The 25,830-nt window shown below is 46.4% G+C and overlaps 1 protein-coding gene across 2 annotated transcripts; it reads left to right on the top strand.

The window, feature by feature from the left end:
* PPP1R8 (protein phosphatase 1 regulatory subunit 8) lies at positions 1–17,457 on the top strand. Of its 2 annotated transcripts, XM_081057944.1 has the most exons (7): positions 1–82; positions 1,987–2,047; positions 7,156–7,309; positions 8,597–8,817; positions 10,380–10,524; positions 14,197–14,261; positions 15,862–17,457. In XM_081057944.1, exons 1-7 carry the CDS (start codon positions 27–29, stop codon positions 16,213–16,215), a joined length of 1,056 nt encoding a protein of 351 aa, XP_080914070.1. In that variant the 5' UTR covers positions 1–26; the 3' UTR covers positions 16,216–17,457. The 2 variants fall into 2 exon arrangements, with proteins under 2 accessions (XP_080914070.1, XP_080914071.1); XM_081057945.1 differs by lacking the exon at positions 7,156–7,309 and having other exon boundaries at positions 15–82.
* The last annotated feature ends 8,373 nt before the right edge of the window (positions 17,458–25,830 follow it).

Here is a 25,830-nt window from a genome sequence, read left to right as displayed (position 1 = left end):
CGCCAAATGGGAGGGGGAGACGCAAGATGGCGGCAGCCGCGAACTCCGGCTCCAGCCTCCCGCTGTTCGATTGCCCGACTTGGTGAGTGGCGGGACGACCAGAGCTGGAGTAGCCTGGCCTGGACTGGCTTGGGCTGTCCGGGCGGCTCGTTTTTCGCAGCGAGCTGAACAGCTCAGAGATCGGGGGACTGATTGAGGGAGAACTGTCCATCGGGCCGGGCGGCGTGTGGAGGAACCGGGAGCCTGGAGCCCGGGCCCAGGCACTGAGGCAACCCAGAGTTGAGGGCTCTGAGGCGCTCGCTTAGGCAGCCCCTTGGGCAATCAGCCGGTTGCCGGGGCGCTTTGGGCCGTGGCCCTGAACTTACCCCAACTCCTGACTGAATGCCTGGTGCTCTTGTGGAGCAGCGTACCTGCCCTGTTCTCTTGTCCCGAGCGCGCACGAGCTGGCTTCCCGGCCCTAGCCCAATCTCAGCTCCCGGCATCCCTCTTGTGCTGCATCCCTGATCCGATACTTGTTTGTCCCTCGCAGACTGGGAGCTTCCTGAGGGCAGGCACGGCTCTGACATAGCCTGCATTCTCAGCAGCCAGCGCGAAGCCGGGCACAAGTGGGCATCAGTAATTGTTGCAATGAACCCCTTTCATCCTTTCTCAAGATCTTGGCAATAATGGAATAATTTAATTTAGTCTTTAAGTAGGGTACAAGAGGAATAATTATGAATTGCCTTGTAAGGAGGCCCAGCTGAGTTAGAGCTATTTCTGCAGTAACTCATCACAGTGTATTTGTGTTACTCTTCTCTGCCTCCCGTTGTATTGAGATCCTCAAGGGCAAGGGCTGTCTGATGCATCTTTATATTTACAGCTCCTAGGCCTAAGACAGGCACATAGTAGGAGTTCAGAAAACATGTTTTGGATGTAACATTGCTTTTCCTGTTTCCCGGGCAAAATGGGCTTTTGTCCAATGCACTGTCCTTTCAACAACTGCCATACAGGAGTTGGGGCAGGATTGTGAGGTGACTATATTGCATCTTCAATTAGATGGATGGATACATTTTTTGGGGGTATGCAAATGTAAGGACTCTGGCAAGATTGTTCTTTTTTTTCCCTTCAAACTTCAGAGGAACAAACACGGGAAGCAAGTGATTGTGTGGCTATTTTCTGGGACCCTTTGCTTTTGTAATACCCACTTGTTTCATTCTACAGATTTTGTGTCCACTTTGATTCCTTGCTACACTGATTTCAGAAGTTGGCCCTGGACAGTAAACTTATAGTTAGAAGAGACTGTTTAAGATCACCTTCCATTTCCTCAGTCTGTTATGTACCAGGCACTGTGTTAGGTGCTTTGACATGTGTATCTCCCTCGAATACTGTGGTTATAGTAGTATGGAGAAAAGTTCCCTTAAACATACCATTGTAGAAAGACCTGTTCAAAGGTAACAAATCTCTTTTGTATTTATTGGTACTTGGTTTCATGCACATGATATTGGACTACTCTTGCTCCCTAATTACGCATAATGTACCTCTGATTGGGTCTCAGAGCTCAGGACAATACCCTGTGCTTATTCTGTGATGAAACTAATCTTGATCAGCCCAAAACACTAACTGACTTATTCAGCCTTTATATGATATTTGTGTTAGTGGCAAAGCCTAGATTCAAACTCAGGTGAGCAGACTACCCCCAGCAATAGTGCTTGCACTCTCTATGCTGCTTTCTTTCTGAGGTAACTATCCAATGTTAAAATATAGGTTTCTTTGGTGCTGCTCTAAATACAGATCCACAAAAATCTGTTTTAGAGCAATTGAATCACTGGGGAAGTTAAGTGTCATACTTAGAAAGGAGCTGTAATAAGAGAGAAATAGATGAAATTTCTGCTTGAACATGAACTAATTATAGGCTGGTAGGAGAGCTGCAGTGTTGAATGGGACAGTGATTGTAAGTGGCATTTACGAATTCAGCCTGAAAATGCTTTATTCATTCTTATTTTTCAGGGCAGGTAAACCCCCACCTGGTTTACATCTGGATGTAGTCAAAGGAGACAAACTAATTGAGGTATGGAAATACATGTCTTCCCTTTTTTCTCACCACACTAAAGATTTTTGCCAGTGACTCACTTTTCCACCCCCTCTCCTGTGTGTTGTTTTCCACCAATGCTACTTTCGTTCATCCTGATTTTTTTCTATTAAAAGCACATAGTGATATAACACATTCAAACCTCTTATCTCCCACAGACACTCAGTTTTTTTTTTTACTTCTCTCACCTTCTAAAGGAAGGATTTTTAAGAGATCATGGCCCCCATTCAAACTGGAAGCCCTATAACTTGGTGAATTCCCTCTCTCTGAGTACATGGAGTTGTGTGGAAGGTGTAAGATATGCAATAACTGAAGAAGATAGTGAATGATGCAGATTGAGTCTTAACTGCTAAGTTGCTCTTATGAGATTCAGGCCCAAGCCCTTTGAAGAAGATTGTAAACTAAGATGCATAAAAAAGATACTGCAATGGTGATGAAATTCATTCATTTATTCAAAACATTTCTTGAGGGCTGACTATGTGCCAGTCTTTGTACTCGGCATAGGGACTACAACAGTGAGCAAAACAAACATAGTTCTTGACCTCAAAGAAATCCTCTGGTGGAAAAGACAATCACACAAAAAAATTACATGATAATAATTGAAATAGGTACCATAAAAAAAAAGGTTAGCTGAATTCCAGCTTTATTAGAAATCTCTAGAATGAATACCATATAGAACTTCAAGAGACGTGAATTTTGATTAGCTATGAGGTTGTTTTTATTTTTGTTTTTAATTCTTACGGTACCATTTATTTACCAAGAAATGAAGATTACGCTTCCTGTGACCATCGAGTTAAGAGTCTCCATGTCTTAAACCAATTTTACTTTTACTTTTTCAGATAGAATTTAGGTTTGATGCTGTACTTTTGAGTGCAGTTTTTTCTTCTTTGGTATATATAATAAAATCATTGTTCCATGGTTGAGAAGCTATCTGTGAGATCTCCTGAAGGATGTTCTATAAATATATTGTTGTAACTTCAGGATGTTCTAGGTGTTTGCAAAGTATTAAAGCATGAGTTGTGATGAATTCTTTTCTTTTTCCCCCCTTCTTCAGCCTCCCCCCTATTCCGGTTCAAGCCGTTGTTTCTCAGTCTAGTTGTGTAGGACACAGCTCCCTGGCCCATGCTGGTGTTATGAGCCTTGTGCTCCTCCCGGCTGCGGCCATGGGTTGCTGGTCGTCGGTCGCTGGTCGTCAGTTGGCCGCTCACAGCAGCTCACGGCAGCTCTCACCACTCGCCACCTGCCGCTCATGGCAGTACTCAGCAGCCCGCGGCAGCACTCAGCAGCCCGCGGCAGCACTCAGCAGCCCGCGGCAGCACTCAGCAGCCCACAGCAGCCCGCGGCAGCCCACAGCAGCTCATGTCAACCTCCAGCTGCTCACGGCAGCCCAGCTCCAGGGAGAGCCGTTGTTCACAATCTTAGCTGTAGAGGGCATAGCTCACTGGCTCATGTGGGAATCGAACCGTCGACCTCTGCATTGGGAGCACGGCGCTCCAACCACCTGAGCCACAGGGCTGTCCCATGGATTCTTTTATGAATTCATCATTCCCCTTGCCAGTCAGGTAGAGCCCCTTTGTCGTGGGTTCTTCAATCTTAAAAGTTACAAAACATCACAATTGTTCAATGAAATAATTTTGCTAAAATGTCTATTTTTTACTATAGACCTTTCCACAGATATAAAATACTGTTGCTAAATAGCATGAAGCTTTGAAGACATAGGAATCTACTTTATTACTAGAATTTAGTAAGTCTTCAGTTTGCAATAGGAAGAGACAGACAAGGAGGCCTAGCCTTAATGATACCATATTCTTTTGTGAAATAATTTACATTTTCAACGCGCTAAGTTGTCAGACATCCCTCTGATGACTGGTTTCCATGAACTAATAATGTATTTTCTGTCTTTCATTGCTGTTAGGTGTGCTGAGTTGCCACACAGTTGTTCAGTTACAATCATTAGACATCACTGTATTGTTTCTGAGGAATAGATCTGAAATGTGCTTATTTTTGAAGATTTAGGCAGCACTTGATACTAACCGAGCTATCTATATCCTCGCCTTGCGTGGAAGGCTTGTGATGTGTTGTGATAGCTGGGTTTCAGAAGTGCAATATTAAAACAAAAGCCATGAGTCTTTTAAGCCCAGTGTGTAAAGTCACGCTCTGAGTTATAACTCAAAGGTACAACTGAATAATGGGGACTAGTCATAGCCAGTCAAGAAATTGTGGCTTTCGTGACTATTCGAAGACCAATGCATTATTTCATTCACTTGGACGGAAGGAAGAAGCACATTGTCCAAGAGTTAACACATTTCCTTGCTTCTAAGACATACTTTTTTCCTGCTGCATTTTCCTGCTGTAGTTGAGATGACTTGAATAGTGAATGTATATATTTAATTTGGAGGCCCTTTCTCTTTTTCCCCCCTGTAAACTGCTAAATCTCTGGCATGTCTTTGGCACCTTAGAATCATAGAAATTTGGTCAGTGTTGTACTAGAACTCAAGAGCTGGTGGTCATATATCTTGTTTCCTTGAGACTAGAGCCTGTGAGCACTGTGGTTAGTAAATTTAAGTTTGTGTAGACATCATCTATATGCATATAAATATGAATGAGAAATGCAGTGAGATTCAACCTGCATATAGATCTTGCTTACCTAGAGAGAATAAGATGTTGAAATTTCAGAGCTCTCTCAATTCTAAAGCAATGTCTTCTATTTAACCGAAGTCTTAAAACTTGGGTCTAAGCAGGCACGGGGATGATTGTCCTAGTGAGCTATCTGGCTCTTGTTAAATCTTGGTGCTGCCTAGCAGTACGAGCCTGGAACAAGCTGTGCCAGCAGCAGACGGGCACAGCTGGACAGGGTTTCCCAGAGGTGACCCATATACCTATACTAGCTTGAACTGAGAACCTTATGGCTAAGCTTGAAAGAAACTGGGTAAGTGATTTATTTAAAGAAAAATTAAGAGTGTGGCCCATAGTCTTTGTTCATTCCTTAAAACGTTCCTTGCCATATGGTGCATTTTTTGATGAAGGTGGAGTGAAGAAAATATATAATGTAGTGGTTAAAGGAGCTTAGACGCTGAAGTTAGACCGATCTGAATATCTAATCCAGCTTATAAACATCTATCTGTGTGAACTTGAATATGTTCATTAATTTCTTTATGCCTTAATTTTGTCGTCTATAAAAACAGTGGTTGTGAGGATAAAATGAATGCATAAAACTCATAGCACAGTGTGTGCCTTGTAAGTGCTGAGCACTTGGTACTATTATCAGTGTATGAGGTATATTTCTGATTTTGTAAAGGAACCACTAAAGCATAGGGGCAAATATTAGCCCTCTGTGAGTTCAGTGACAGCCTGGAATGAAACAAGCCTCTTGATTCCTAGCCTCGTACCTTACTAACTTGACTGTGTTCCTCTACTCAGCTTTGCGCTGTCTTTTCTCAGGGAGTTTAGAAGGAGTATAACGTGAAATGTGAACTAGAACTTAATGAGACCTTATAAGGTTTTCCTTTAAAAGAAAAACATACATCTTAATAGGGGTTATTCTTCAAAATGGTCAAATTGTAGACTTTTAGAACTGGAAGAAGTGTTAGCAGAAATTCATCTGGAATTCTTCATCTCTGACAGTCCAGTCTACAGCCAATCTGTGGCAGGCTTTCCTGACCTAGGATTAAAAGAAAAACGATAGTTTAATGAGTTTTCCTAAAGCTAAATTCAGCTCAAAGAAGAGTCCTTTATCCTTGCCCTTCCTACTTATGTTCTGATAAAATGACCTTTTTTAAATAAAATGATTATGATGATACTGATTGGTGGCAGTTTTGTTTTTAAATCCTCATTGGCAAAATAAAAAGTTAACAATGCTATGTCAGCCCACACGAATTTTTAATAATAGTTTGCTGGTCTATGAAATCCCCTTTTCTGTTTTTATATTGGGGCATTACAGTAAGTCCTCGCTTAACATTGTCCATAGGTACCTGGAACTTTGGCAGAACGAAATAATAACGAAACCAATTTTACCATAGGCTAATTGATATAAACAACAGTTAAGTTCCTGTGACATCTCATTATCATGATAACAAAATGATGTTGAATGAAATGATGTTATTCAAGGACCTGCTGTATGTAGTTTTATTTTCTCCAATGCCACAGCAGCAGCTAGAAATGTTTTGGAGCTCTTTTCTTAGAATTGTTTCAGACCGCTGGCACTGTTGTTTAGTATATTAGTATTGCATGTCATTCATACCTGAGTGTAAATCCCAGCTCTGCTGCTTAACCAGCTGGGCTGCTTTGGATGAGTGACTTCATCTCTCTGAATCTGTTTTCTTCAACAATAGAGGTGATACTTGCCTCATATAGTTGTTTTGAGGATTAGATGAGATAAAGCTTAAAATGCCTAGTGATAATAGTCTTTCAATAAATGGTAATCTCCACACTCCCCTCCCCCAAACCTGGAAAATCTTTGCCTTGTGAGGTAGTTCCTTACTGGACACAGCAAATACCCATTTAGACTAACTCTGAGTAATATTTTATTTTTGTGGCTAAAGTGAAGTGGGATAAAAAATTCGATTTAGAGGTTCATACATTGAACCTCTAATTCTAGTTCCTAAAGAGGGTCCCAAAAATACTTTGGGCTTATGATGGTGTGAGTAGAATATAGCTAGATATTTATACCCTCTTCCTTTCCTAATCAATTGATAATCCTCCTTTGAATGTGTATTTTCTGAAAAGCAGTCATTACTTTATAGACATGCTTTATGTTCTTGTTTACTGCTTGACCTAAAATTAAGATACAGTGAAATCTTAAATTTCCGGTGGACAGAAGACAACTTTGCAGGCCACTTTGATCCAAACGAATTAGGACAGGTTCTTTTCATATTTGGCCACTGTGTTTGGGGAGATGAATTGCCATCTGTCCCTCAAAATGTTAGTAAATTATTCTGAGCTCTTAAAGAATAGTAGGAAATAATTTCTTTTTCACGTGGGCAAGGAATTTTATCTACTCAAAATCCTCTACTTATTTGATTAGAAGAATTTTTGCTAAACCCTGTTGAAACCAGATTGAAGTAATATTTAATTTAATATTTATTTAGAAACTGATTATTGATGAGAAGAAGTATTACTTATTTGGGAGAAACCCTGATTTGTGTGACTTTACCATTGACCACCAGTCTTGCTCTCGGGTCCACGCTGCCTTGGTCTACCACAAGCATCTGAAGAGAGTTTTCCTAATAGATCTCAACAGTAGTAAGTAACTCATATCCCATCCCGTCGCACACATTCCCTTTCGGGCAATGTGAAATGCTCTTTGGGTTCTTCAGTTTCAAAATCGTGTTTTATTGCTCATCAAGGAAAAAGTTTACCTTTGGTTTTGAAATCAGCCCTTCTCTACTCCTGTCATATCACTTAATTTCCTGAAATAATTGATGACTGGAGAGAGAAGAGGGTTTTGGGGAGTACTTTCCTGGAGGAGGCAGTAGGTGTATAGAGAGAGGACAAAAAAGAAGCACCCAGGAGTTAGGGACTGTGGGCGTCCAAGTGTTTCTAGGACCATGATAAATTGTAGTCCAATTTTAAGCAGAAGCTATGATTACAGTAGAGTAGTGCCGTAGGACATTTTAAAAAATAACTTGTCTTGAGCAGAATTTAATTTTTTATAATGGGTTCTTTATCCCAACGACATTTTGCTTTGACTACTACTAATATCCATTTTAATTTCATGAACACACTCCAGCTAATAAGATTTTCAACTTTGCCAAAGATAATCTTAGAAACGCAATTGAGACTTAACTGCATGGAGCCCTGAGGTTTGTTCATTTTCCCCAGGTATAAATACCGTGTAAAATGTTAAGGATCCTGCTTCCTGGGCTGACCATGTTCTACTCCTTACCCCCTTCCCTAACACAGACACACACCCACCCCTATCTGCTTATGTAATGGTTTTGGAGAGCCTTGTCTCACAAGTACTTACTTGCAAATTTATCTCATCTTCTCTCTCCATTTTATGACACGCAGAATGCAGACATGGAAAACTATTCAGACTCTCCAGTAGGATTTTGACTTGCCTTGGCATTGATATTGCACCTGTTTCAGCCAACCTCCTTTCTTGTCCTGGGGAAAGCCCAAGCATACCCGCCACCAGGGCCTATGTTCCTTAGACTTGGGGCTGGAGAGGTCAGACCGCAGTGATGCCTGTCTCCCGCCTTGGGGGTCATGGTGATTGCTGGGTTGGAGCCATTCCTGCTGGAGCCAGCATGGAGCCAAGCCTGTCTGGCAGCAGAGAGCAAGCAGTGGTATGTGTTATGTGGGGTAACAGCAGGTCTGAAGATGTGTAAGAAATCCACTGAAGAGGTTCAAGACCCAGTGAAGGAGTTTCCCTTTTCATTGTGACCCATGACAAGGGATGCAAAGTGGACCCAGTGGCGTTTCCATTTTAAAAAGCAGAACTGATCTGCTGGGAGGAGCTGCTCTCCCTTATACGACTCAGCTTGGTTTTTCTTTTCTGTCTTACGTTTCTGATTTGGTTATTCCCAGCACACGGCACTTTCTTGGGTCACATTCGGTTGGAACCTCACAAACCTCAGCAGATTCCCATCGATTCCACAGTCTCATTTGGCGCGTCCACAAGGGCATATACTCTCCGTGAGAAACCTCAGACATTGCCATCGGCTGTGAAAGGAGATGAGAAGATGGGTGGAGAGGATGATGAACTCAAGGGCTTACTGGGGCTTCCAGAGGAGGAAACCGAGCTTGATGTAATTCCACATCTATGTCATTGTTTTGTCTTTGGGGACTCTGGTTTTTGCAATATGTTGCTATTCTGTGCAGCTTGAAATGCCAGTGACTTATCAGCAGGAGGTTTTCTTGAGCCCAGTAATGGGCCATTGCCACTTGGGCAGTATAGTGTGGCCAGCTGTGACACACTTCGGAGAGCTGCATTGTGTGGATTTGGTTATGTATGACCGGGTAACAAGGAGACTGGTCTCTTGCCAGTAGACCCTCGTGGTTGTCTTGTGCACCTTCAGTGGGTGTTAGAAGCCACAGCTGGGAGTGAAATGTCTCTAGAGCTGCCTGTCTAATGCGGTAGCTACTAACTACATTTCGAGTACTCAGTAGTCACATATGGCTAATGACTTCCATGTTAAATAGCACAGATAGAGAATATTTTTAACATTCAGAAAGTTTGATTAGACTGCACTGGCTTAGACAGAAGCTTGTCCAAGTAGCCCAGGAATCTTCTGAACAGAAATAGACTGCTTTTATTCTTAAGGGCCTGGCTGCCCTGAAGGCCATGAATTTTACAATGTTTAGTTTTAAAGTGCTAAAGTTTGCCTTTTCTAGAGGCTGATCCCAGTAGTTTGTAATGTGGCTGTCATCCTTTATATGTCGGTCAGTGCACTGGGTGACTGGTCTATTCGGGAAGACCAAGTGCAAGCATGTCCTTAACTACCCACATTCATTTACTATGCTAGTACACAGTGCAGTTTCCCAGGCCTTAGGAAGACAAGCACCATGGAAATCTGATGGTTTGGAAGCTGTTTTGTTCTAAAGAAGTAGCCTCATAGCCAGAGGTCTTGATGGCAGTCACTCGTGCCCGTTTCTCCTCCAGGCTGCTTTCCTGCTTCCATATCTTTTAAATTCAGTACGTTAGGTCCTCTGTGGGTCTTCATTCTCAAGACATCTGGACTGTCTCAAACTGCAATGCAGATTGGAATAAGTCCAAAGGATTGGGAAGAGGCAGGCAGCAGTGCTGAGTTAATCACTGAAATGGATGGATGGTTATGAATAGAAATGGGGCCACATGCAGGGATGGGAAATGACAAAATATTAAATGGACAGGCAGTGTCCTTATGAGTTTTAAAGGAGAGATCTACTGGGAAAGAAGCTGTCAGTTGACCTTTCTCATCCGGTTTTGCTACTTTAAAACAATTCTTGGAGTTCCTTTCCAGTCACATTCCTTTAATTCTCATCATGAAGACATGATAGCCTTTCTTGGAAAAAAACAAAAAGCAAACCAAAACCTCAACTCCAGGATGCTTGCTTGTATAGAAGACCTGTTTTCAGCTCAGGGCCCTTTACTTCCGTTTGAATATCGCTGCCCCCCTTAAAGAGGGTGTTCCACATTCCTTTAAAGGTGACTTACTAATATTAGCAATCTAGGAACAGTAATGAGTCTTTTCTGAATACAAGAGAGAATCTTGTCTGCCTGGGGAGTTCAGGGTCAGCCCCTAATGCCTTCCTGCCTTTTACTTAGTCATATATTCTTCAAATTCCCTGTATACTGACTCCTGTCTTTCCTGTGTGAACCCTGACTTAGAACCTGACAGAGTTCAACACTGCCCACAACAAGCGGATTTCTACCCTCACCATTGAGGAGGGGAATCTGGATATTCAGAGACCAAAGAGGAAGAGGAAGAACTCTCGGGTGACGTTCAGTGAAGATGATGAGATCATTAACCCAGGTGCGGTTTCTTCCTAGTTTCTTTTGATGAAAAGCTGTGGTCTCAAAGAGTAGTGTTCACAACCCACAGGTCAGTTGGAATGTTTCTCAACAAGGTTTAGGTGAACAGGCGCTATGTTAAGGGGGAAGATTTTTACAGTTCACTGGTGGAGTACCCTCAACACTCAAGCATTACCCACTTGCAGTGTGAAAGAAAGAGCTAAAGGAAGGGCCCATCTAGTTCAGTATCCAGAGCAAGGCTCTAATTCTCCTCTTCTGACGCAGTACGTCTGTGTCATAGCGAAGCTTTAAGTTAAGTAGAGGTGTTTGCTGTCTTCACCTCAAAGCAGAACATGATTGTCTTTATGGGGTTTTGAGTATGATGGTAGCTCTAAGATTGGAGAACCTTCTGCTGCCACTGTGAATCACATTGAAGACTTCCCCCTCTCTGGAGGAAGACATTTATAGGGAGTGTGTATAGAAATGTCAGCAAGACGAGAATGTCAGCTTATGGTAAGGCCACTAAGTTTACCAATTTGTTCCATCATTCCGCATTTACTGTTGAGGCTCAGTTATCTCAAGGACTCTGGTAGGTGGGTGACAGAGCTGGGAGATACAGTTTATACAGTGCAGATGGAATTGGGATTCAAAAAACCTTGTTTGAAAATAAATCTCAATGGATAGGAACAGGGGTCCCAGACTAACAAGTTGCTTTTATTTCCCAAAATAAAATACAGTCAGAATAAGTCCTGCATTTAGGTTCAAAAGAGCAATTATTTAAATGGAGAAGATCTACTCTCGCGACAACTCATAAAAAGATTAGGGATTTTAGTTCATTGAAAATGCAGTCTGGAGCGGCTGGTTGGCTCAGTTGGTTAGAGCGCGGTGCTCATAACACTAAGGTCACCAGTTCGATTCCTACATGGGCCAGTGAGCTGCGCCCTCCACAACTAGATTGAAAACAACGACTTGACTTGGAGCTGATGGGTCCTGGAAAAACACACTGTTCCTCAGTGTGTTTGGAAAAAATAAAGAGAGAGAGAATCTTAAAAAGAAAGTGCAGTTTGAGTCGTTAGGGGAATGTGGAAATTAATCAAGTGCAGTTTAAGGTTGTATTCATAGAAAGGGGGGCAGTAACCCCACTGGCCTGTGTTCACCCAGATACGTTACCGAATATAAGCATGGCTTAACCACCAAATGTGTTGTGTAGTCCTGAGTGAGGAGGAGACTCACAGCTCTGGAAAACAGTCCCCGAATGCTGGGATGTAAGGGAACCACGCGTGGGTGAAAGCAGATTAGAGGAGGAAGCATGGCCACTGTGCTTGCCTGACCTGAAGGGGCGAGCCGCATGCAAAGCCAGAGCCAGTGAGTAGCAAGTATTTGTGTGGCTCAGCATAAAAAAAACCAGCAACGAATCCTTCTGGTACTTAGAAGAATTAAAAGGATTCCTGTGGAAGAGATTGGGGCATTCATTCTAGTGACAAGTTCACTTTCTGATGGTGTGAGATGTGGAATGGGTTGCTCCGCAAAGTAGCGAATGCCCGAGGGAAATGTCCGGGCGGGGGCTGGATGACCAATCTAGGAAGCTATTTCTGGACCCCAGAACCTATTAAGAGAGTTTCTAGGAGTTGGATCTAGAAATTTATAATTTTAAACAAGCTATTGTACCGATGAACAGCCAGCAACTTGGGAATCAATGGACTAGACACTCATTAAAGTCTCTTTCAGGACTCAGGGTTTGATCTGCTCTGTTTTTCTCCTGGAAAATCATTGCCCCAGATCTTTGTTAAGGTAGTGTATTCAGGCACAGGATGGCATAGTGGTTCAGAGCACAGCTCTGAAATCAGAGGGCGTGGGTTTGAAATCCACCTCTCCACGTAGTAGCTGTGTGACCGTGGCCAAGTGACTAAATAGACTACTGGCCTCACCGGACTGGTGAGGAGGTTAAATGATTAACATACGTCAAGTCCCTCAGATCAGTGTTCTGCATGCAGTAAGCCCTTGATGATGTCAGCCGTTATCCCCATCATCATCTGCCACCCCTCTGCCTTCTACCCACGTAACCTTTCCTATACCAGAAGTAGACTTAGCAAGGAATTTGTTGGTAGATCATCCAGGCGCAGAGAGCTCCTAGAATGGGCTTCTCCTCTCTCTAGGAATAGAATGGCTAGAGAGTGAAGAGAGGCTGAGAGGCCTGACCTCCGTTCTGCCAGCACAGGGCAGGGTCCCCCGGAGAGGCTCAGCCCCTCCGCTCCCCTCTGAAGGCCTGGTACCGTGTGGGCACACCCCCAGTAGTCCCTCCTCTCAGGCTTCAGTTGCTCTTGTGCTTCATTCAGCTTTCCTTGCTGACGGGGTGATTGAAACAGGCCGCCTCTGGGGATGAGGGAAGATCAGGGTGCCTTTTCAGAGACCTTGTCTCCTTCCTAAGTCTGGATATCTTTTCTTCTTTGTTTCATGTTGAAGACATTCATTTGCTCATTCATTGAACAAAGATTGGTTGTGAACATAATACTAGGGTACGTTCTTTAGAGGCATCCTACGATGTGAAAAAACACTTAAGTAACCCAGGGGTTAATTATTCAAATTCAATAGGGAATCTTTGTTTTTCCAAAGGGATGCATAGGAGTTTCTTTAAATTACAAGCACCCTCAGTGCATTGATAGTAAGATGTACAGCATCTACTAGGGGAGCAATTCCTTTCCTTGCGACTGTATAAAGATAAAGTGGACTTGGAATAGTTTTCTCTGGGAATGAGAATTAGTCCACCTGCCGTTTCCACACACTAAGCCTTCAGCGAGGAAGCTCCTGTCCCTCGCAGGGGACCCAGCCCCCTCATCCTGTTTGCTCCAGAACACTGTTTGGCCACATCTCTTGAGGCACCTCTGTTGTGTCCTAGCCTGTCTGGCTTCACAACTGTGACGTCCGTAAAGGCAGGGCAGTATCGTGCTCTTCATTTCCATGCCTAACATCCAGTGAATGAGGCATGAGAGAGTGACTGACTGCAAACCCGTCCCTTACTTGGTCTTAGCTCCTTGCCCCTGCAGAGTGAATGAAGCTAGAAGCTTTGTAGGGTAATGTGTATAAGCAGCGAAGAGGGAGTTGCTCTCCCCCGCTGCCTGCGCAGGGAGCTTCAGATCCTTTAATAAAAGTCTGGATTACATACAGTCGCTCCGTTCAACAGACCAAGTTAACCTGGAATCTGGGTCTGAATCCTGGTTCTGTTATTTGCTAAGGAGCAGGCATCAGCAAGGTAGATGGTATGTGATCTCTTGAATATTATGAATTGAATGAATTCATAATAGCTGCTTTTGTTTCTCCCCTCAAAAGAGGGAAGTCTATGGGATGGGACAGAACTTGGGGAAGGCAGCACAGTGGTCCAGAGCCAGGCCTATTTCTCGCCGCTTGGACTCCGGTCCTGGCTCCTCCACTCTCCAGTAGCGTAACTGGGCCAGTCGCTTTACTTCTCTAAGCCTGAGTTTCTTTTCTCATCTATGAAGTGTTTATTGTAGTAGTGCTCACCTCACAGGCTTGTTCTCAGAGGACTTAGCACGGTGCCCAGCACACAGTGCACACTTGAAGTGCTGGTTGTTTTACTGTTTCAGTGAGTTGTGGTCGCTTTGTTCGTGGCGAGCCCTGCTGCCTTCATCCTTCCAGTCGGGTACCAGACTAACCCTTCCCTCATGTCTTTTTGCAGAGGATGTGGATCCCTCAGTTGGACGCTTCCGGAACATGGTGCAGACTGCAGTGGTCCCAGTCAAGGTAGGAAGCAAATTGTGACAGTGTTGGAAATGCCATAGAGTCTGGTTTAAAAATCCACCCTTTTGTGTGTAGGTAAGTGTTAAACGTGTGGTTAGTTTTAAAAGACTTTCTTTGCTCCTTCCCCCTTTTTCATCCTGTGGGAATACTTTGACTCCCATCTATGTCTAGAGGACCTGGAGGGCCATAGAAAGGCTGCAGGTGCCCAGCCAGCTTGACGCTGCACGTAAGTTAGGGTGCGATGTGAGTCTATATAGTTACCTCCCAGCAGGGTGCAGACAGGCCCATGTTTCTTTAGCCTTACCCTTCTGACTCACAGTAAGCTGTTAGGCCAGGAAGAGGCATCATTGCTGCGTGGCACCTCTGGCTTTCGCTGTGCCCTTACTTTGTGAGGGAGTGGCACAGATAGCAGAGCCAGCCCAGACCTGGATTAGGTTTGAAGACCAGGTATGTTGCAGAGCCAAGAAGTGGAAGTTACAAAGGTGTTCTGACACCCTGGCAGCGAGGACTGTCCAGAGGGAACAAATAGCCCTTGAAGTAGTGAGATCCCTGTCAATAGAGGTGTTCAAAAAGTGATGGGAAGATGCTGGTCAGAGGCTATCAAGCTTTATTTTTAAATAATGTTTAGACTATATTAGGCTTAGATTTATACAATGTGTCAAGTTCCTGATTAGTCTTTGTTTAATCCAAAAGGAATAGAGAAGTGTGGGGATCTTGCATGAACTTTCTTCAATGTACAAAAGTACAAGATGAAACTTTTCTGTGCAGCAACATAGTGTTCCTGTCATATTTCCCCTTGATCTCTTTTCCTCCTTCTGGAATGTTCTATTGTCATTAAAGTAGAAAACCAGCAGACATTTTTACTTTTATGTCAAGTTTTATTGTGATATTTACATACAATAAAATGTACACATTTTAAGCGTACAGTTTGAGTTTTGATAAATGTGTAAACCTGGGTCAACACCACCGTACTCAATATATAGAACATTTCCATCACAGCAGAAAGTTCCTTTATGTCCCTTTACTGTCAGTTTCCTTCCACTCCCAGCCCCAGGTAACCCGTAAACTGCTTTCAGTCACTATAGATTTGTTTTGCTCTCAGATTGTTTAAAAATTGGGCTCCCAAAACATGAAGATACGAACTTCTTATACACTCCCCTCCCCCCCAATAAAAGAAAAATTTAAATACCTATTACTACCTATTATCACCTCTGTTTCCTAGTTTCCTAAAAGGGCATTTTAACACCAAAAAAAAAGAGAGGGAGGGGTACAACTTTAGGATACAGAAAATCACTTAAACTGGGTAAGTTTTACTTATAACTTATAACTTATAAGCTTTACTTATAAAAAGCACATTCCCTTCATTTTTCTCAGTGTGACATAGAATGGTAAACACTTTGTGTGGAGCCCTCACATTAGGTGACCACTGTAAGGTCTTTTCAAACCCTGAGCTTTCAGGACAATGAAATAGGTTGTTTGGGAAATAAAACAAGCTAGAGGTTTAAGGGTCTTCCCCAATTTTTCTAGGACTGGAATAGAAAAGGCTAATTTGCTGTGCTCTTGTGCCTCACCTCTTGTCTCCTCTGCTCCTTATAAACCACAGAAGAAGCGGGTGGAGGGCCCTGGCTCTCTGGGCCTGGAAGAATCAGGGAGCAGGCGCATGCAGAACTTTGCCTTCAGTGGAGGACTCTACGGGGGCCTGCCCCCCACGCACAGTGAAGCCGGCGCCCAGCCGCATGGCATCCACGGGACAGCACTCATTGGTGGTTTGCCCATGCCATACCCGAACCTCGCCCCTGACGTGGACTTGACTCCTGTTGTGCCATCAGCAGTGAACATGAATCCTGCACCAAATCCTGCAGTCTATAACCCCGAAGCTGTCAACGAACCCAAGAAGAAGAAATATGCAAAAGAAGCTTGGCCGGGCAAGAAGCCCACGCCTTCCTTACTGATTTGATACTTTTGGTCATGGAGAAGGGAGGGGTTGGGTGGGAATTGGGTGGAAGGGTGATGGGGGAGCTAATGAACTAGGGAGAAAAATTTTCCGTGTGTGCAGTATCATCTTTCAGAATGTCTCCTGGGGTCCTAACCATGTAGTGTCAAAACTGGGAGTGGGGTTGGAATATCCCATAAAGACCTGTCTTCAGAACACTTTTAGTGCTGATAAATGTTTCATATACCCTTTTAAATAGACTGCCCTGGCTCTTTCCCAGGCCTTCTGTTACCTCCTTTTTCTTTTCTCCCTCTTCCTAGGATCATTTTTATTTAAAGTCACATACCCCGGGGAGGCCCTCAGGTTGAATCCAGAGCTAGGGAGGTGGCAATCGCATCACCAGCCTTGTGGGTCCAGCGGCCTAATTTATATTTACTATCCCTGCAAGTCCTAGATAGCAGAAGGGTTGCCACAGATCCGAGGTTGATCAAAAAGTATTTAGAATTCTTAAGGTTTAAACTCAAAAATGTTTTCCTGGATCAGTGGTTTTGAGGTCCAATAGTTAGGCTTTTCTCTTTTGTCCTTTCTGTTGGAATGAGAACATTTTGATTTTCGTCTGTGAGCAGTGCCATAGACACAGGTTGTCGTTTTAAACGTACCACTTTGTTTGAACTTTACCTGTTTTTCTTGTCCAACCTGAGTACTCTGCTTGCCCAACTTTCTCATTTGATTCCAGAGTACTGTCCTCAACTCTCTAAGGCTTTACTTTCCTTTTCAAGTGTGTTATGGAGGCAATTTTTCAAGGATATGACGAGTTACCCTGTTTCCCCGAAAATAAGACCTAGCCAGACCATCAGCTCTAATGCATCTTTTGGATGCATATTATAGTAAAATGAGACCAGGTCTTATATTAATTTATGCTCCAAAAGACGCATTAGGGCTGATGGTCTGGCTAGGTCTTATTTTTGGGGAAACTCAGTAAAACAATTCCAATTAATAAAAAAGGTTTTACTTTGTAAGTAACTGACGTCTCTAAGAGGGTGTTTTTAGATGTGGGTTCAGAGGCTCTTTCCCCCCTTGTCTGAGAGCTTGTGGTCCAGAGCTCCAAGACTAGACCTGGCTAACAAACATAGGAGACGACCGTAGGAAACGATACGAGCTTTGTACAGAGATTTGTACATTTGTGTAATAGGCCTTTTCACGCTTTATGTGTAGCTTTTTACCTGTAACCTTTATTACATTGTAAATTAAACGTAACTTTTGTCATTTGGGTGCAGTTGTGATTCAGTCACCATCACCGATTCCCACTGCCAGTCGGGGATGTTTGTCAAAGGTACGTATTGCTCTTGTGCTTGGGAGGTGATGCTCTGTCCCCATTTTCCTACCACAAATAAAGATGCCCCCTGCTGCAAGTGCACGTTCTCCTTAGAGATTGCAGTCCCCAGACTGAAGCCTCACCGAGCAGAGTGGGTGCAGAGATGCCTGCTGCCCTTCATCAGGAGGCGGAAGCACAGACCTGATGGGGAGACGGCTTTGGGGCACTTGTTCTGGGTTCCAGATCCCTTGGGTCAAGAGTGTGGGCTAGCAGAAGCAGCCTGGTGAAGAGCAGAGGTCCACAAAATCACGGCTGTATAGGAAGTTCACTTCCCTGCCAGCTTCTATAAAAATGAGTCGCCTTATCTTAGGAGGGTATCTTCCCCTCATTGTAGCAAAGGTTACAACATGTTAGTCACTCATCGGGCACCTACCTACCCTGCCAAGCATTTACAGCATGTCATTTAATCTACATAGCCCTGAGAGGAATACTGTTTTTATCCCCATTTTACAGATAAGAATACAGGCTCTGACAAAATAAACTTCCTTACGATCCCCCTGTAGTGAAGTCAGGATGGAAACTTCCGAATGCAGAGCACAGGTTTACACAGCCTCCAGGGTGAGTTAAGGTGGAGAATGTGTGGCCCACAGATGGCAGGTACGTTGTGCTCAGTAGCCCATAGCTAGGTTGATTTATAGCTAGGCATTTGTTTGGAAATTAAAAATTTTTCCCAAACTGAACAACTTCCTCGAAGGCATATTAAAGGATTTAGATCTAGTTTAGATAATAAAATAAATCCTTCCTGTTGAGAGATTATGCCCTACATTATTTGATTCTAGCATTTGAGTTGCAGAGTGAAACTTGCATTGGTGTTCAAAGAAAGCTCAACAGAATATCTAAGCCTGCGATATACCCTTCCCTTCAAGGGTCCAGTTGACTTTAGTGGAAGCAGGACTGCCTGAATTTGGCAGTTATGTGATGTAAGGAGGTGTGTATGTGTGGGAACTGGGCTTGCCTGGCACCGTACTTCTGATTTCACCCAGTCATGTTTTAGTGCCCCTCAAAGATGAGCACTGCAGGAGGGGGCGCAGGTGCCTTCGCCTTAACGCAGCCCTCGACATTGACCATAGATATGACCCCCCCACCCCGTTCACAAGGATCGGCAAGTGATTATCGCTCAGTGGGGCATGATGCTGCTGAGAGAGACACCGTCTCCCACACGGGCCCACCCTGGATGAGAAGTGACCATTGCTTTCCCCAAAGTCCTGTGCCCGCTAATGGGCCATCAGCCTAGGGGGCGACGCATGTTACCCTGCACAGGGCAGGAGAGACAATGAAACCAGGGGAGAAGGACACCTATTGACAGGAACCAGCCCATTCCCCAGGTGATCCCAGCTCGTGGTGACAACTTGCCTAAAATATGCTCACCATTATCTGCAAAGCACAGAATTTTAGAGTCACAGGATTATGAGCTGTGTCTGGTTCCTTCATTTTGCTTGTGAGCCAACCGTGGCTGCGGGAACTCATTTCTATGAATGAGATGGGGTTAATCATGGAGGAGCTGGGCCTACGGAAGTGCACCTGCCTACAGAACGCCCCGTTCAACAGGGAAACATGCACACTTACAATTCTGTTGATGCCGAGAGCTGTAACAGGGTGAGGGATTGACAGGGTGAGGACAGCAGATGAGCAAGACCCTGGGGTTCAGGCAGGCTTCTAGGGAGATGACATTTGAACAGAGCATTGAAAAACAAGTAGGGATTTGCTACGTGGAGGAATATGGACCAAGGTTCTCCAGGCAGAGGCATGGAGGAGGACTGGGGATGGCTACTGGGTGGGAGGAAGGAGGAATCAGAAAGACACAGGCCAGACCCCCAGCTTTGCTGGGGAATTTGAAAGCACCAGGAAACCACTGAAAAAAAATTTTTCTTTACTTAAAAAAATTAAAGACATGCTCATGTAAAAATATTGGAAAACCCAGACAGACAGACAGACAGACACACAGACACACACACACACACACACACACACACACACACACACACACACACCCGGGGAGACTTTATATAGGGGCTGTGACTCCCTCTGGCAGCAGATGAATAAGACATCCCTGACTTCAGGTGAGGCTCCTTGAAGCAGGGAGACAGGTGTTCTAGTGCTCTCTAATACAGTTTAGCAAATCTAGAGGTAAGTCCAAAGGTTGAGAGAATGTGGAAAAGAAAGTTCCAGTAGTTTTGTCTGCAGGAGGGAAGGGGGATTAAGAGGAGAGGGTCATGGAAAGTTTCAGAGGGGTGACCTTTGTGTTTCCAAGTGTTGGAGGGGATAGCACTCTGTCATGCAGGGACTGATGCGGGGTCTCTGGGCCCGCTCCCCGCATAAGGACGCTGGACATGGTGAGGCCAAAAAGGAACACCCACGGAGCCATAGATAGGGGAGTCATACCACTATAGTCACACTGGCAGCTGGGTTAGAGACACAGGAAGCAGGAGCCACACAATCCGCAACCTGCCATCCACTTCTCTCTGCCAACCAACCTCATTTGCTGTCATGCAGGGCGTCCGGTGGGGTCTCTGCTCCCCACATAAGGACGCAGGACATGGTGAGGCCAAAAAGGAACACCCATGGAGCCATAAGTAGGGGAGTCATATCACTATATTCTCACCGGCGGCATCCGCCTCTCTGCAATCCTCTCTTGCTGGCCCCCAATCTCTCTGCTAGCGTAGCCACAGCAGTTATATTAGTGGCCAACGGCTCACTGGTTACAGCTGGCGGCCAACTAGCCACAGCTGATGGCCATCTGATCACAGTTGATAGCCATTTACTACCCAAGCCAGCACCTTTCTATGTGAGGCCGAGAGCCTGGAAACTGCTTTTTGGGGCTTTGTCCCCACACTCCACCCCTACAGGGTCTTGCCTCACAATCTACGTGACAAGTGTCTTCCGCGAGGGGCCCTGTGCGAGGAGCCTGGAGGTGAATGCAATATCCTGGACACAGCCAGGCTCTCTGAGCACAGCCAGGGTTTCTCAGGGCACCACCAGTACTTCTGGGCACAGCCAGACTTCCTGGGCTTCTTAGGGTACCACCTGTCTCCCCGGGCACAGACAGGGTTTCTCAGGGCACTGCCACTCTCTCTGGGCACAGCCAGACTTCCTGGACACAGCCAGGGCTCTCAGGGCACTGCCACTCTCTCTGGGCACAGCCAGACTTCCTGGGCTCAGCCAGGGCTCTCAGGGCACTGCCACTCTCTCTGGGCACAGCCAGACTTCCTGGACACAGCCAGGGCTCTCAGGGCACTGCCACTCTCTCTGGGCACAGCCAGACTTCCTGGGCTCAGCCAGGGGTCTCAGGGCACTGCCACTCTCTCTGGGCACAGCCAGACTTCCTGGGCTCAGCCAGGGCTCTCAGGGCACTGCCACTCTCTCTGGGCACAGCCAGACTTCCTGGACACAGCCAGGGCTCTCAGGGCACTGCCACTCTCTCTGGGCACAGCCAGACTTCCTGGGCTCAGCCAGGGGTCTCAGGGCACTGCCACTCTCTCTGGGCACAGCCAGACTTCCTGGACACAGTCAGGGCTCTCAGGGCACTGCCACTCTCTCTGGGCACAGCCAGACTACCTGGACACAGGCAGGGCTCTCAAGGCACTGCCACTCTGGCCTTCCTCAGACTGAGCTTTCATACGCACAAACTGCTCCACTGCCCTTCGGAAAGCTTTGGCCAGCACCGTATCCTGCCGACTACACCATGCATCACGCAGGGGACCCTGCTCGCTGCGCCATTTGTCATGCGGGGCATCCGGTGGGGTCTCTGCTCCCCACATAAGGACGCAGGACATGGTGAGGCCAAAAAGGAACACCCATGGAGCCATAAGTAGGGGAGTCATATCACTATATTCTGGCCGGCGGCATCCGCCTCTCTGCAATCCGCTCTTGCCAGCCCCCCATTCCTCTGCTAGCGTAGCCACAGCAGTTATATTAGTGGCCAATGGCTCACTGGCGGCCAACTAGCCACAGCTGATGGCCATCAAATCACAGTTGATGGCCATTTAACTACCTGAGCCAGCACCTTTCCTGGAAACTGCACCCCTGGCTCTGTCCCCACACACTCCCAGCAGGGGCAACTGCAGGAGCAAAGGGGGCTGGGTGGATTAAAGCCCCCAGCATATGATGGGAGTGGTGGGAAGGCTCTGGAGTGTTCACCTACTGACTTTGGATGGCATCTGTTGCTGTGGAATAAAATCATTGCTGGGGGAATTGGATTGGGATGGTCCACCTCTGAACAGGGGCAAAGGTGCAGTTCCAGAGTCAGACAGCAGGCGGGGCCCTGCCCCCATCCTTGGAGCCGCTATAGTAACTGGGGGCAGCCCCAAGGCATTGGGGTGGGAGAGGACAGGAAAGAATCTGATTGATTGCCGGTCACCTTGCCGGCACTTTATGGCTGGTATTCCCCCTTAATTCTCCCAACAGCTCTGAGAAGAGGTTGGTAGTGTCCCATTTGACAGCTGGGGAGCTCGAAGCTCAGAGAGAGTCCCCTGACCAAGGTCACAGGGGGCAAGTGGTAAAGCAGGTATCCGAACCTGGTCCTGATGGTTTGGACTGTGAACAGCACGGGAAAGTCCTGACTCATGTTGCTGCTTCGCCTGTGCCCTAGGTCTGTGAGAGACTGGATTGTGGTCCTTTTCTGATTTTTCTTCCTATCAATATGCTACCCCTTCTGTCTGCCTCTCTGGTCACCTTTGGGGGTCTGTGGAGCTCCAAGTATGGTCTCCACACGTAGGCCAGGTTTGGTTACATCAGTGCCTGATGGCCTGAGGGCAAGGTTACTGACAGGTAGTGCAGCAGAGATGTGGCAGGAGGCTCTGAGAAGAGACTCTCATGGCCACGTCTCCCGCCTGCTGCCACCTGCCCTCACTCCACCCCTCTCCCCATAACTACAATTTCCCTCCATCTAGCCACACTGCCACCTGGTCTTTGGAGCCTGTCTCTCTTGCCTGCAGTCATGCCCTCTCCTGACACGGTCAAGACTGCCCTCTCCTCTGGACCATTCCCAGCAGCAGTCGAGCTTGCTGTTACTGCTGTCGCCTTAAATAGAAACAAAACAAAAAGCTTCTCTTAATTTCACTTCCCCACCAGCTACCCCCGCTTCCCCTTCACCCCCTTTTCTGCTCCACTTTGCAATATAACTCCTGGAAAGAATGGTCTCCTTTTGCCATCTCCAGCTCCTCTCCTCTGCTCGCTCTTGAATCTACCTCAGTTCACCAACACTCCATCCAAACCGCGCCTGCTAATGACCCCAGTCAGTCTTGACCGACCTGATCAGAATATTCCAGAGGCCCCTCCTTTCCTCCAGAGTAAGAGCAGTCTTTCCACTGCACGTCTTGCCCTGCTCTGCACCCCTTCTGTTACCTCTCTCCCCCTTGCTCACTCTGCCGCAGCCACCCTAGGTCTGGCTGGCCTTTCAACCCTCCAGGCACACTCCCCCTTTACCCCGTAGCTGGACCTCTTCCCCCACATGTCAGCATGACTCCCTCCCTCACTGCCTTCAAGTTGAGAAAGAGAAAAGCAGACCCTGACCTCCAGGAGCTGGGGCAGCGCTTCCCGCTGGGCCTTGGTGTTCCCTGACTGAACATAAACAGTTTCACAGAACATTCACACCAGAGAAGGCCACTCTGAGGTGACTGGCATACATCAAGACACACAGGACCACTCCGTTATCATGTCTGAACACAGCTAAAACACGAACATTGTCCAAATCTCAGAAAGGACCAATCATCTCTACAGTGGGTTAACTTGTGGCCCCAAAAGATACGTCCACCCAGAACCTCAGAGTTGGAATAAGAGTCTTTGCAGATGGAATTATGGTAAAGATCTTGAGATGAGATCATTCTGCATTAGAGTGGACCCTAAATCCAATGATGAATGTCCTTATAAGGGACAGAAAAGGAGAAGCCACGGTGGGAAGGCATGTGAAGATGGAGGCAGAGGCTAGAGTGATTTGTCTACAAGCCCAGGAATGACAAGGAATGCCAGCAGCCACCAGAGCTGGAAGAGACAAGGAACAGATTCTCCCTCAGAGCCTCCAGAAGGATCCAATCCTGCCAACACCTTGATATCAAGCCTCCAGCTTCCAGAACTATGAGAGAATACATTTCTGTTGTTAGAAGCCACCAAGTTTGTGGGAATTTGTTATGGCAGCCCTAGGAAATTAATGCAGCCCCTCAACGCTGGCTAATATGAGAGCTGTTGCTTCCTGCTGACAGCTACAGCCTTGGTCTGGTCTGCCCTCCTTCTATTTTTTTTATTAGTTTCAGGTGTACAAAGCAATGTAATAATTAAACATTTACATGTATCCCTCACACAGTAATAAACCCCCGCCCCCCATCTACTGCCCCTCTGACATCGCATATAGCCATTATATTTCCACTGCCTCTATTTTTAGAAGCAGCCTGTGGACCAGGGAAGGTCTTCCAGAGAAAGTCATGAGCAAGCCCAAGAGTGAGTGGGAGACAAAGGGGAGGGCAGGAGGGAGAATGCGCACTGAGGAACCGAAAGAAGTTTTACGTGGGAGCCACCTTGGAGGCCCCAGCTAGAAGTTGCCCCTAGATCCCAGCAACCCCCCAGTGGGCCAGAAATATGGACGACACCATGCTAGATTAAGGTCCCCAGTCATAGAATTACCCTCACTTCCTGACAGCATCCAGTCCAGAGCAGAGCCCTGCTTCCTTAAACCCTCCCCGAAATCATCTAACCCAAGCCCGAATCCTGTAAGTCCTTTCTGACACCCTCTTGCTGAGTCGCCCAACTTGTTAACTGCCCTGTGTTCCTGGTGGTCTTTGGCTGGAAGGCATTGACAAAGTCTTCACCCAAAGGCCACCATCTCCAGTTAAAATCGCAGTCTGCCCCACCCTCTTTATCCCTCACCCACTTCCCTGGTTCCATTTTCCCCTTTGCACTTGTCACCTTCTCCTGCCTGAGGCCAATTCCTTATTTGCCCTGTATTATTTATGATCTGTCTTCTTCCCCAGCCCATTTAAATGTAGGTTCCAATAGGGGCAGAGTGCTTGTCGGTTTTATTTCCTGATGTAGTCAAAATAGCTAAAGCAGGGCTGTCACATCATGGGTACTCAGTAAACATTTGTTGAATGAATGAATTGGTCCTGGGACAAGAGCAAGCCAAGGGAACGCCTTGGCCATCAAGAAAGCTTCGCTGGAAAAGTGCTCTCAGGTTGGGGGTCTGATGGGTAAATAGAGGTGACCCAGGCATGAGAGTGGGAGGAATATTCCGGGCATGTACAAAGGGCCTAGGGCCTAGGGAAGTGAGGATCGCTTTGAGGTGGCTGAAGAGAGTGTTCTGGAAGGAGAAGGCAAGAGACGAGGTTGGAGAGTTGTCAGGGGCCAGAACATGGGGAGCTCAGACGTCACCCTGAGGGCTGTGGAGAGCCATGAAAGTATTTAAGCACAAAGCAGCATTTGAAGAGCAAATGGTGGGAGGTGGGCAGTGCCATAGTAGAGGTGAGGCTGGAGGTGGGAAGACCCGTAGCAAGGCTTTTAGAGGGTGAGATGATACAACTCACAGTGGCGACCGGAGAGAAGGGGCAGTTCAGGGAGAATGAAGAAGACCCAGGGTCCATGGCTTGGGCACCTGGCTGTGCAGAGGTGCCATTCACTGTAGAGTGGAATTGTGGTAGAAGAGGTTGTGGGGAAGAGGCTGAGTCTGAGGCACTTCATGCCATAAGCAGCAGGGGAGAGGTCAAGTGGGCAGCTGTATATACAGCTGGGTCTCAAGGTCGGGGTGGAGACACAGGCTTGGAAGGTGGACACGGGGCGACCCTGAAGCCTTAGCGGAGAGGGAGATTCTGAAGACTTCTACCTGAGAGGCCATAAGACCAGCGGGCTCAGGGCACAGGATTGCAGGGAAGGACAGAGGGGGGCCCACTCCCTCACCCCTCCTCTCTCTGTCTGGGGTCTCCAGGTCTCGCCTTGCCCTCTGAAGCCCCTAGTGGCTGGAATCACTTGCTGGGACAGAGGTCTCCTTTCCCTCTTAATAATTCACTGCTCCAGGCTTCTTTAGAGAGTAGGCACCCAGCCCGGACAGCTGCTGCAGCAGACACTGTGGAAACAGGGCCGCTCCCATTCCCACCAGGCTCCCATTTGAAATTTCAAAGTGGCTTCCAGTTGAAACTTCTTTCAGTTCCTCAGTGTGTATTCTCCTGCTGCCCTCCCTCTTGTCTCCCAGCTACTCTCGGCTTGCTCCTCACTTTCTCTGGGCGGCTTTCCCTGGTCCACAGGCTGCGGAAGGAAGGTCTGTTTGAGGAGCCCTCACTTCC

The sequence above is a fragment of the Rhinolophus hipposideros genome, assembly GCF_964194185.1.
Source record: "Rhinolophus hipposideros genome assembly, chromosome: 8".
Classification (NCBI taxonomy): Eukaryota; Metazoa; Chordata; class Mammalia; order Chiroptera; family Rhinolophidae; genus Rhinolophus; species Rhinolophus hipposideros.
Note: the sequence above shows the minus strand (reverse complement) of the source record. Positions and strands in the feature narration are given on the sequence as shown.

Coding starts and splice junctions, on each gene's coding strand:
- PPP1R8 (XM_081057944.1), top strand. CDS start 27: ATGGCGGCAGCCGCGAACTCCGGCTCCAGCCTCCCGCTGTTCGATTGC. Junction 7,310..8,596: donor CCTAATAGATCTCAACAGTA/GTAAGTAACTCA, acceptor GGTTATTCCCAG/CACACGGCACTTTCTTGGGT. Junction 10,525..14,196: donor TGATGAGATCATTAACCCAG/GTGCGGTTTCTT, acceptor GTCTTTTTGCAG/AGGATGTGGATCCCTCAGTT.